The 12,250-nt window shown below is 38.6% G+C and overlaps 3 protein-coding genes across 3 annotated transcripts in view; 1 reads left to right on the top strand and 2 right to left on the bottom strand.

Annotated features, from left to right (window-relative positions):
• Positions 1 to 5,634, bottom strand: part of LOC109958448 (putative RNA-binding protein Luc7-like 2) — a 12,412-nt gene extending 6,778 nt beyond the window's left edge. The window contains exons 1-4 of the mRNA XM_020597097.1: positions 5,546 to 5,634; positions 4,974 to 5,068; positions 2,946 to 3,044; positions 984 to 1,094 (exon numbers count right to left, since the gene is read on the bottom strand). Coding sequence (XP_020452753.1) covers positions 984 to 1,094; positions 2,946 to 3,044; positions 4,974 to 5,068; positions 5,546 to 5,606 — 366 coding nt within the window. The 5' untranslated portion in view covers positions 5,607 to 5,634. The remainder of the gene's footprint in view (positions 1 to 983; positions 1,095 to 2,945; positions 3,045 to 4,973; positions 5,069 to 5,545) is intronic.
• Positions 5,635 to 6,110: 476 nt separating this feature from the next.
• Positions 6,111 to 9,047, top strand: smdt1b (single-pass membrane protein with aspartate-rich tail 1b). The gene is made up of 4 exons (XM_020597099.1): positions 6,111 to 6,181; positions 7,366 to 7,580; positions 8,519 to 8,677; positions 8,795 to 9,047. The coding sequence occupies exons 2-3, from the start codon at positions 7,419 to 7,421 to the stop codon at positions 8,654 to 8,656; spliced, it is 300 nt and encodes a 99-aa protein (XP_020452755.1). The 5' UTR covers positions 6,111 to 6,181; positions 7,366 to 7,418; the 3' UTR covers positions 8,657 to 8,677; positions 8,795 to 9,047.
• A 79-nt stretch (positions 9,048 to 9,126) lies between these two features.
• The window catches only part of LOC109958447 (TRIO and F-actin-binding protein-like), a 4,177-nt gene continuing 1,053 nt past the window's right edge, over positions 9,127 to 12,250 (bottom strand). Inside the window, exons 3-7 of the mRNA XM_020597096.1 lie at positions 11,186 to 11,297; positions 10,880 to 11,039; positions 10,593 to 10,706; positions 9,545 to 9,631; positions 9,127 to 9,436 (exon numbers count right to left, since the gene is read on the bottom strand). Coding sequence (XP_020452752.1) covers positions 9,278 to 9,436; positions 9,545 to 9,631; positions 10,593 to 10,706; positions 10,880 to 11,039; positions 11,186 to 11,297 — 632 coding nt within the window. The 3' untranslated portion in view covers positions 9,127 to 9,277. The remainder of the gene's footprint in view (positions 9,437 to 9,544; positions 9,632 to 10,592; positions 10,707 to 10,879; positions 11,040 to 11,185; positions 11,298 to 12,250) is intronic.

Raw genomic sequence — 12,250 nt, 5'->3', positions numbered from 1 at the left:
TGGATGGATGGATGGATGGATAGTCAGTGTGACGATATGCTGTGGTGACCCCTAACGGGAAAAGCAGAAAGTGACAATCATTCATATATAGCCTATCATCCATCCTCCCTATGGCATTTGCGATTTGATTGACATGCAAAGCAGCCAGTATGAGATCTTGTCTTTTCTGACACACGAGTCACCAAGCATGCAGAGTCAACCACACGGGCTACTGCAAAACTCCAATTAGCAAACTACTTTGTCAGCCTTCGAATTCATTTCTACTAAAGGGTATAAAATGAGTGGGGGAGCCGAATCAAGTAAGAAACCGAAAACGTACTGAAAACATTCCATGCGGAATAGGAGGAGGACATTATATTCCCGTGACATTATATTCGAAGTGCGTTTACTTGATCCACCAATCTACCATCACTATTCCAAAGAAGGGAAATGTGGAGGGGCACTTTCAGACTGTTCATAACAACTACGACACTCATTCATACATATATTTTGTGCATCTGCATGCGCACATGTAGTATTTTTAGTGTAGGGCGATCATTTTGACTTGGTCATTTGAAAAGTAGCTCGCAAGGCGAGGCGAAAAAATTTGGGCACCCCCGTGTTAGACTATTTACAAAAAATACTAAGCTGCTGATGTATGGAGACCACGTGTTATATTGTATTGCTAGGCAAAAGGATATAGTGTAATGTTTTGTTATCGTAATATAATGAATTTCGATATATTGTCCCATCCCTACTGTATAGTGTGTGTAAATTACATATACTGTAGATGGAGTATATTGTACATCAGAGTATATACTGTACATTGTACTTATTAGTCACAGATCACATATCATATACAGCTGCTGCATTGCTTGATTCACATTTTTATCTTTCCTTTATTTCAATAAATAAATAATATTTAATATTTCATAAGTTTTATCACCATATATTACCTAATCCCATCATATTTTCACTACCTATGTCAACGGTAAGTTTTTCACCTTTGCAGCCACTTCAGCACTGATCTCATCCTGTGTCTCAGCTAGTCTCTTCTTGGCCAGCTCAGTCCTGCGGTCACAGTCAGCAATGAAAGACTGAAGGTGTTCAGCAGCCTGAAAGAAAACACAAGACATAACCAAGCTTTTGTGTGTGTAAATTATCCCATGTTGCTTATGGTAGATAGGTATAGTTTGCACAGGAAAATATTCTCTAACTAGCCACAACGAGAAACAGATAATACACTGACTGAACCACACATTACCTACATTGCGCCTGCTTTAAAGCAACAATGTTTATCTGCTGTGCTCATAGTACCAGTGACCAACAGACATCACCCATGTCTGCCCATTCTTTCAAGCTATTGTCAATAACGCTTCAGCTCCACTGAAACCGCGCTCTGATATGGCTGGGGGGGAAGGGGGGGGGGTGTGTCAGATTAGCACAAGGACAAAGTGATTTAATGTTAGACCTCTATTCAAATCAGCCATTAGATTCTTGATTTGTACAAAGAAGGTCCAATGAAAACATGGCGGAATGCGGTGACAAACTGACAATGCCCCTGAGTTTTTCATCCATCTAAGAAGACTAAGATTGATGCATGACCATAAGAGGATGAAAATAAGGATGAGTCCCATGAGTTAAGATATTTTCCATGGTATATGACCACTTTTTATTGCTGGATGGATGTAAACTGAGCACTGGATGTGTTGCAATTTTGTCATTCACTCCCCCAATACAGATTGGGGGAATGGACCAATCACAAGTAAGTTTACTATGGCATTGGGAAATAGTGTCAACCAAATCAGCAAAACAAATACAAAGCACCTTTTGATCAGGTGCCCCCATATTCACAGAACTACACAAATTATTGCTCACTGTCTTTCAAGTATACAGCAAATTTTCTCCTTGGATTTACACTGATCTCAGAAATGACCATTGGAACCCCAAAAAGTCCAGATTTCTGATAAAATACAGGGAATTTCCATTCCAGGTAATACTACGTATGAACTATGCATGAACTTCTAAATTCAAATTGAAGTTGTGTGTGTGACCTTTTAAGTGGCAGGAGCATCTTCTATGCAATTTTCACCCCCATCGCACAGCAGCGCATGGTGATATCATCTGGCAAAGGCTCTGTGCTGACCCATCATGTATGAGAGATGACTGGGGGGGACGGGGATGTGGACGCCCAGGGGAAGACGACTCTTGTTTACCTTGTTAGCATGAGCATTCACTGCTAATCACGGTGAAATTTGGGCCACAGGTACACACCATAACGACATGGTTTTAGTTAGTACTGGATTTTAAACAATGTTTTTTTATCTATCAATGCAGACAATGGTGGTAGATTTGGTGCTGAAGTAAAGTAGGCTACATTAGCAGCATGGCTAACCAAAACACATGTTTTTGCCAGACCGATGTGACACTCCATCACGCTCTGGTTCTATTATGTACTGATACTGTGAGACAGCTTTTCACCTCGGCAATAAATACTGTCATGTTTTAATATTGCAAGATGTTGTGGCACAAGATCTTACCACACCCCCATTTTGCACTAATAAGATATATAATAGTGTTCATATTACAATTCAATAGGAACTTGTGCTCACAAGTGTCCTGAAACTACACTGCTGTACAGAGTTTCTGAACACAGCCTACAGGATAATATTTGGAAATAAATTGTTCACTTCCTAATGTCACAATCTATTATCAAACATAATGGATACCAAGTGTCATATTAGTAAACGGTCCAGAGGTCCCAGTGATTTCAGCTTGGCAATAATGTTACCTCCAAAAATACATCAGCCAAGCCCCTTTATATTATCTGTAGGTCACACTTGGCAGTGTTTATAAACTGTTTAAGATATTCCTTCAGATGCATGTGAATTATGTAAGTGGACTCATGAAGGCACAATAAATTATCTAGAGAGCTATATATAGTGGTGTGTATGTGTAAAACTTACATCAAGTTCAAAGAAGTACTCCTGATCTTTAGAGGCAATCTCGTAGTCTGCTCTCAGGGCCAGATCATGGACTTTGATACACTCTCCCAGGTCCATTCTCTGCAGATATCACAAAAACACCAATGTATTGTGTTTATATGCATCACTGTTTCTTTTAATATGACAATAATTCCCAAATGTTATGTAGCATTTCAAGTGGCATCACTGTAAATGTGATACCCTTTGAGTCACAGTGCAGTCACAAAGTACTGAAACACATTTTGTGTTTGTGCTGTTCTACATCATTGTAAATTTGAAATTAAATAATGCTTTTGAAGTGCAGAGTCAAATTTAATTTCAGGTTGAAAAATGTTGGAACTATAGTTCCAACTATAGCTTTATTTATGGAGTCTCCCAGGTTGAGGGAACAACCTGGGAGACCAGTCCCAGTCCCTGGACAAGCTAAAAGTTACATCAAGCCCTTTACAGTCAAAATCTTGGTAAAATCTATGACCCAAAGATTAACTGTGTTTAGTACAGTCCCTAGCAATGTTACGTCAGGCTTGTACTGCAGCAACAGTCATGTCAGAGAATATTTGGATGCTTCAGAGAGTATTCTGATAACAAGGCAAGAAGGGCCTTGGTCACTTTAACAGAGCTTCAGGAGTCTGAAGCAGCCCTCCATCAATCAGGCCGTTATGGTTGAGCAGCTAGATGGAAGATACTTTGGGTAAAAGGCAGATGACAGCCCGATTGGAGTTTGATAAATGGTACTTAATGACTCTGAGAACATGAGGAAATAGATATTCTGGTCTGATCAAAAAAAAATTTGAACTACTAAGCACGATGTCTGGTGAACACCAGGCTCTGCTCATCACCTGGCTACTACCATCCCTACAGTGAAGCATGGTGGTGGCAACATCATGCTAAAGGAGTGCTTCTCAGCAGCAGGGACAGGAAGACTGCTCAGTATTAAGGATGAATGCAGCCAAATACATAGGGGTCCCTAAAGAAAGCCTGCACCAGAGAACACTCAACCTGAGACTGGGGCTGATGGGCCACCTTTCAGCACAACACTGACCCAAAGTATTCAGCCCAGATAATGCTGGAGTGGCTTCAAGACAAGTCCCTGACTGACCAAAGCCCAGACTTCAATGCCATGAACATATGAACAGACCTGAAGATAGCAGTACATAGATGCGTCCCACTCAATCTGACAAAGCTTGAGGGAATCCGCTACAAAGATTGGGATAAACTTCTTATATCCAAGGGTACAAAGCTTGTAGAAACTCACCCAAACAGACTCAAAGCTGTAGTTACTGCCAAAGGGGCTTCTACAAAATTCTGAATTAATGATCTGAATACTTTTATAAATGAAATTTTATTATATGATCTATTACACATTTGCAACAATTTCTAAAAATGGGTTCCTTTCTGATTATGTATTAAAGAGTGTAAAATGATGTGCAAAATGGCAGTTTTATCCATTTGTAAAGCAAAAAGTCAACACTTGGCAACACTTGCAATGTTCAGAGCAACTATAATGCAAAGATAAAGGACCATGTTTCAGAATTAAGCCTTTGTCAAGGTCTATTGATTGACTGACAAGAAGTTCCATAAATAGTACAAGTATAGGAAAAAAATTATTTTAAAAACAGACAATCACATACAAACTCATACATGTTTTAACTATTTAAAATTAAACCTACAGTCAAGTGTGCAAAAAGTGAAGAGGGTCTTAATTCTTTATGAAGCCACTATATTTTCCCTTTTTAACTTCTATCTGGCCCTAAGACAGCCAAAAGGTTGGACTGGGGGCACGGTTCAGACGAAATAAGCCCTTGTCCCTAACTTTACTACCACCTTCCTGCTACATGTACAAGGTTGTGTATAAAAAGAGTGACTCTTAAACTTGAACCTTTATAGTCACTGTATCACTTTAAGGCTTGTGCTTGAGTAGACCCAGGACAATGAAATAACTGTCCTTATACTTTGACTGTAAGGCACATAATAATGTTTTGTGTATTGATGTACAAGTATGATACTCACGGTGCCTGACAGAATGTCATGAGGACAAGAATCCAAAAGGTGGCTTTTGCAGACTCGCTCATCTGAGAATTTGATTCTCTGCCGCATAGTGTCTCCTAAAAGTAAACCAGAACAACATACACATGAGCATGGACGTATATTCTTGTCTTGTGTGTCCAAACTTAGGAAGATACCGTTACACTCTATATCATTATGGTGTACTCAGACTTGCGAAAAATTAGTCATATGTAACGTTAATCTTAACAGTAATTAGGTACTCCTGAAGAGTCTGATAGAACGACATCATCTACTGGTAAGAAAGAACTGACCAAGACAGAATAAAATGCTAAAAAATTAGCTCGATATTAATGGCAGATGTTCGTAACAACTGAACTTTCCATGTTGTGAACGGAACGACAACAGGTAGCTAGCCGGGTGGCTATCCTCATGTTAGCTAGCTTTGGTTGCAAAGCATGCCTCACTGTCACTGTCTGGCAGAATGGTTAGCTTGTCCCGGCTAAAGCTAGCAGCAACACAAACTCCTGTCCTGATTTTGCCTCACACCGATCTCAACCACAACCAGTCGAGCTTACCATCTCTCCCTGTCCCCATGAGCTGATCCAGCATCGCTCGCATCTGTGCCTGGGCCGACATGTTTGTCTGTGTTCAGCTAACTAACGTTGTCTGAGTCACTCTTCGCTTGCAGCGGTCTTCACACATGCAGCCTCTTCAACTACAGGCCTCGTTGGCGGCTCGTCCACTGCCACCACCGCGGACAACTTTCCTTACAAGAAGGGAAAAAGCCCGATTCCGCTGAGCCAGTGAGCTAGTTGTTGGTAGCGTTAACCTTAGTACGTTTTACTGGATATTACACCACTTTATGAAGAGCTTAATGTGACTTTGTAACGTTGATAACGTTAGCTTCGTGTCGACTAAACAAGTCTGTTTGAAAACTGCTGGAGTCCGTTGGTCGTGTCGTGTGGCGACTTGAGACAGCGGTGACTGAATGTAAACAGGGTGTTTGGTTAGTTCACTAAATTTATATCGAAATACGCAACCAGTTATTATGTTACATAGTATCTAATGCCATTTCTAGCCCGTCGGCTAGAACTTAAGTTTATTTAACGTCCTTCCGTCTTTTGACTTCCCCCTCCGTGCGCATCGCCGCAGAGCGCGCTCCTGTCTCTCCGCTTGGAGGAAGTGCTGCAGACAACCTCGTGCTCTCCTCGGTTGGTGACGTTACACTATAAAATGTACACACATTTTTTTGAAAACTTCTATTTAAATACAAATGACTGTATACACTATAAAATCAGTATCTGAAATACTGTCCTCACATACAAGGCTACCACAAGCAAAGGAGGCTCCAGATCCCCAAGAGCCCCATTCCCCGGTTTATTACCGGAACTATATTTGCGTGTACCTGTATTTTTAAGTCAAATGTTTTGACACACCTTCCCATAGGAAAGTGTAGTGTACTGTATAATGAGATAATGACCCTGATCTCCTAAATATAGAGTCTTGAACAGGACAAAAGAACAGGCTATGCATATGCCAAGATTTGTTAGCTGGAAATATGCAGCAGAGTCCTGTATTTGATGTGGTTAGTGGAAGTGCCTATTTTGTACATATTTAAAATCATTCTTGGTAAATCTACAAATCTGAATTGCCAATTTCGTAAGCACCAATATTTTACTGTTAAACTCAATAGTACACTTTAATTCAATGTATGAACAAACAGAAAAAGAAGTGACGTTTAACAGTTTACATTTGTTTGATTTCTTTAAAACATATTTATTTGCCCTGGCTTTTAATACACAGTAGGGCCTGATGCATTCCTTTTTAATTTTAATTTATTGAATGCATGTCATCTGTGTATCTGTTATTGTGCTGTTTTATTTTATTTTTTTACTAATCTTATTTATTCTATTTTAGTTAATTATTGTGTCTTTATTCTGCCATGCAATGTGCTTTGGTGAACCGAATATTGTTTTTAAAGTGCTATATAAATAAATTTGATTTGATTCTTTAGAATTTTTAAATGAACTTAAATTAATGGACTTTACTATGGACATTACTATGCATGAACATTACACTGCAATGTTTTTCCACTGCTTTATGGTGTCATAAGTTTTGTTGTGGGCCATACATATTAATTAAAAACAAAGAACCCCCTCCCAAAAAAACTAAAAATTTTTTGCTGTTCTGTTTTTAAAAAATTCTCTTGCATAACATTTGGTGGTATCATATAGGATATAGCTGAATCAGAATTACATTTATTGGCTAAATATGTTTAAACACAAGGAATTTGTCTGCTGTACAGAGGCTTTCAATGTGCTTGTGTACGATACACAAACTCTATTTGTCGTAAAATAACTAGCAAATATGATTTTGATGCAATGAATACATTCAGTGCTTTCTCTCACACGCCCTTGAGTCACCGAGTCCCACCCTATCACTGGAAAAATGGCGACGAGTATACTGCGACTCCCGCTGCGACTTTCCATGAGAAAAACGGGGATACTGAGCCATAACACCAGCTTGAAAACATCAAACATTTTCAAGACGCCTCATATTAGAACCAGAGTATCAACGGCGACGGGAGCAATCCTACCGAAGCCTGAAAAAGTGAGTATTTGTCTGGTATGGTTATCGAGAGAAAACGGACAAGACAGGGTAGGCGGGACTTAGCGCTTAATTGACAATGATTGCGTCGAATAGAAAGGCAGGGGATGGCGCTGTGTTACACTAGTCAGCCAATGAACGTGTGTTTACACAAACGAGTCACTTCGAGGAAGTAATTAGCCTTCATCCTTTTTATTCAAGTGGACATTTTACTTAGGTTTTTGAAATCTTGTATAGTTAGGGAGTTAGTCTCTGTAGAGTTATTGTGTTTGACAACTAATAATTTGACCATCTATTGTGTATTATCAAAGAACGGTCTAAGTGTTCGAGTAAAAGGAAGGATTCATATTACAGTAATGTTAGCACTATGAGATTAAAATGCCCCTACACACACAGGCTTAAGTTTAAGTCTCCCTAATGTTTTAGACTTATTGAGTTTGTCTTTATTACCTTTGAAGCCAAGTTGTAAATTTGTGACGAGAACGGGGAAGCCACATAAGCTTCCTACCTAATCTCAGACAAATCATTGGCTCAAAACAAGGAAGTTATTTTCAAGCCCAGAATAAGGGCCAAATTGAAAAATGGGCGCATTCCACATACTCTTTCAGCAGCACAGAGTTAAAGTATATTGCTGTGCTTGTTCTGCTAGAACACTACCAGGAATAAAAATAAACATTGAGATAATGAAGGCATTTAAACTTAATTTTGACTTAATTTTGCTTTAGCTCAAAGCATTTCTAATAAAACACTTGGAGCCTTAAAATGTATGTAAATTCATAACCTTTGGAAAATGTGTTTTGTGGCTTGTTGTCTTTTGGCTTTGTCACACCTAATGTCCAATGGATATGACTATGCTGTGCCAGTTCACGTTAGTGATCTGAACAGTTCATGTGTCCTCCCCTTGAATAATCCTTATCACATTTTCTCCTTATGTTTTTCAGACGCCATTTGGTCTGACCCGTATGACAATAGTGGTGGTACCGTTCTTGTATATGGGAACTCAGATCAGCAAGAGTTTTGCCACTCTCTTGGAGGAGCATGACATCTTTGTCCCTGATGATGATGATGATGATGATTGAGCTAACATCAGAAAACACATGGTAAGGTCAAGGTTTTATTCATAACGTTAATTATGTGTAAAGGTGTGCCAGCTACGTTTATACTGATGACAACTAGTTACAACTGGTAGCTGATGATATTTTTATTTATGTCCACAGGCTGCTTTCCAGTACACACTGAAAACACACCAGCCAGCGCAATGAAGTTAGGGAAAGTGGGGCACTCACTTCCAAAGACATCCCTCTACCTCCACGCACCCCCCTCCCCTATCTTCTGCTGTTTATCTCATTTTCATGAAAATACATTTTAAGAAATCATGTGAGGCTTCCAGAACTGTTAGATATGCCTTCACTCTTGTTTGCATGTTTGTGTCTGTCTACTCAATAAATTGAGTCGATTTCACGTGGAAAACACTTGTTCTTTAATCTTAACAAAAACAGTTTTTGCATTGTGGTTTCCAGTAAATATGTCATAGTTGCTCAAATTCTTACTGACACCTCTAAATCATATTCAACTAGAATCTAAACAACACTTAATATTATTATTAGTATTATATTAATATAATGGTGGTGTTGTTACATTCTGTAATACTTTCTACTGACTTGTCTTTATTTTTCAAAGTAAATGTTTTAGAGTTGTCCTCATTGGTCAGGTCCTTGTTGTCTTGTTCCCTCCTGAAGTGCAGCGCTGGCCAGTCTCAAGTGTTCGTTAAGGGATCCCATCTTCAGCTGATTGCGACCCTTGGTGTCACTCAGCTCTACATAGGCCTCCTTATACCGTTCATAAGCTGCTTCTTTCTCCTAGAGACAAATATAGTAGACACACTAAAGTCAGTCAGGGAAGCATAATGAAATAAAAGTTGACCATGTAAGAGTGTATTATGTAATGGCTTAGCTTATAACATATACCTTCTTAAGACACTGCACTTCGTTCTGCAGACAGCTGATTTCTTTTTTCAGATACTGTACCTCATTTTCTTTTGCTCTTAGCAGTATCTGAAAGACAAAATGTGATTTCTTGCTGTTACCAGTTAAATAAGTTTTGGGACTGCAACTGATCATTATTTGCATAATTGGTTATAAACGTACAGTAAACATAAAGCTATTTTCAAAACAGTCTTAAGAAAGTGTTGTACCTAGGAAAAATAATGGGGGGGGGGGGGGGACACTTGCTTTTTTGGGGGGGGGGGGGGCAATCCTGGCCAGCAATCGAGCGAAGAACATATTAGAATTAATCTTAAAGTGCCATTAATAAAATACTTAAAAAAGATGGGTGTTAAAAAGTGATTTAAAAGATGTTACTGATTATAAAAACCTCACAATCTGCAACTTCTCAGAAAATAGTGAAAACATTTCAAACTGCCTGTTCTGTGAAAGCCAAAGATACAAAGAATTTCTGGCATTTAGTTTGATTCCTTCATCTAGCAGTTGCCAATACATTTTTTGTCAACGGACTAATCAATTAATCATTGCAGACTTAAATCAGATATTTAAATTTTCATTATGAAATGACTGAAACTGCAGCACAAGTGATGGACTATATTGTTATTTTGAAACATACGCTGTAATTCAGGCAGTAGATGGCAGTGTCTGCTGCACCAGAATGTGTTCAACCACAAATGCTCAACATAAATTAGGCCACCAGGGGAAAAAAAAGGTGTGACAATGTGGCATTCAGGAGCCACTTTAATTTTTATTTTATTACATTTTTTTTAAGTGGTCTCAAAATCCCACAGCACATACAGTTTATAAAATGTTTCTTTGGGGCTTCTCATGTTGACAATAAGGTCAAAATGTGTCCAAGTTCATTTTAATATTTCAGGTGCTACAAATGAAACTGGCAGCAAGAGGTTAAGATGTTTAGTATCTCCTACTTGCACACTCAGATTGTGTGGGATCTAATTTGATCCCAAAATTTAAATTCAAACCTCCACGCAAATTCTACTTAAATTCATACCTCTACTTCTGCTGTAGTGCGCTCACTGTTGCCAAGCAATGCCATGTCTGACTTCTGCCCTGTGATGAAATAACGCAAACGGCTGGTCTCTTCTGCCAGTTTAGCCTTTAGCTCCTAAAAAGTGTTATACATTATGCACATCATATTTTCTTATTAATGCAACCTTAGGGAAAAAACAAAACAAACAAAAACAAACTTTGATGGCAATTATTTTAACAGTCTGTAAAGTGGAGTGTTTTGTATTCAATCAGAATCCAATCAGGTTATGTATTGTACTGTATATAAACCTGGTTTTCTCTGCGGAGCTGCTCCAGCTCTATCTCCTTGCGGCCGAGCTCAGTCACTTGGCTGTTGCTACTCTGCTCAGCGCAGCTCAGCTCCAGGCACTTCTGAGAGTAGTGTTGTGACAGCACATCTAACTCACTGTGCAAGACGTCCGCCTGCGGCCTGACACACAAACACACAATTATGGAGTAAATTATAATGCACTATCACGCAAGGGGTCATAGTCGTGTGTATAACATCTCAAGCCTGCAGCAAGAGCCTGTGAGAGCACTCTCACCATGACAACAGACTCTCTTTAACAAACTTACATGTGCCCTCTGTATGAAGTATCCATGGATGCAGCTCCTCCAGACAGCCTCCTGGCCTTCTCCCCCACTCTCTCCAGCTCCTCTCTGTGTGCTGTTCTCAGCGCCTCCACAGCTTTGATGAACAGGTACAGTAGTTAATTAGCTAGGAACAAAACTGTGCGCAATGTGTGAAGGATGCTTCAGGAGTCACTACACAGCTTTAAAAGCAACACAAGACAGGTAAACAAATAAAAACACCAACAAACAGTATCAGTGAACAATATTATTTCAAAAGACTATAAAAATCATTAAAGAAACAAACTGCAATACTTTTTAGTGAAAGGAGACAATGCTTTCATAACTAGTTGTATTTCTCAGGGATGACTCTTGCTTGTTTAAAACAAGTAAGAAATAATATGGAAAGATTTGATCTTTGTGTTTAGTACCGTTTTTCACGTGGTAGCATCAGGGGCCTCCCTGTACTTTTACTACTCTTCTGTAAAGTTTTACTTTGTCCTGATGTCAAGTTTATATATTTTAGAACTATGTTTTAAAACATCAAACACATTCCACCAGACTTGACACTATTTGCATTAGAGTAGAGTTGTGGTGACATGCTTTCTAACTCACAGATTAAACTTCTCTGCATGTTTTTTTTTATGTAGTCAGTATTATCTGTGACATGAAGGTTATAAACCACAGTCCAGTGGTGGAAAGTACAAATATAAGATACTTGTGTGTTACTGAAATATTTCTGTTTTATGCTACTTTATACTTCTGCTCGACTACATTTCAGACAGAAGTGTTGTACTTTTTCTCCACTATACATTTATTTGGCAGCTGTAGTTACTAGTTACACTACTTTACAGATTAAGATGAACAAAGTAGTATAAACAAAAAAATTATTATGTATTATCACTGATTAAACTATCTAGGAGTATATAAAATGGCTAAAATTATCTCCACCTTTATTAGCAGTAACTTTAAAATGCAAATAGTGTAGATATGAATGCATCAATAACTATAATTCATCTATTTAAATAAAATCCAATATTAAAATTTTATGATATGACAAAGTAATGGTCA

This window comes from Monopterus albus, unplaced genomic scaffold (genome assembly GCF_001952655.1).
Source record: "Monopterus albus unplaced genomic scaffold, M_albus_1.0 scaffold32.1, whole genome shotgun sequence".
Lineage (NCBI taxonomy): Eukaryota > Metazoa > Chordata > Actinopteri > Synbranchiformes > Synbranchidae > Monopterus > Monopterus albus.
The sequence above is the reverse complement of the archived record's forward strand: the minus strand, read 5'-3'. Positions and strand labels throughout refer to the sequence as shown.

Excerpts from the sequence above, each read along its gene's own strand:
- smdt1b (XM_020597099.1), top strand. The coding sequence starts at position 7,419 with ATGGCGACGAGTATACTGCGACTCCCGCTGCGACTTTCCATGAGAAAA. Across the intron at positions 7,581-8,518 it reads TCCTACCGAAGCCTGAAAAA|ACGCCATTTGGTCTGACCCG; the intron begins GTGAGTATTTGT and ends TATGTTTTTCAG.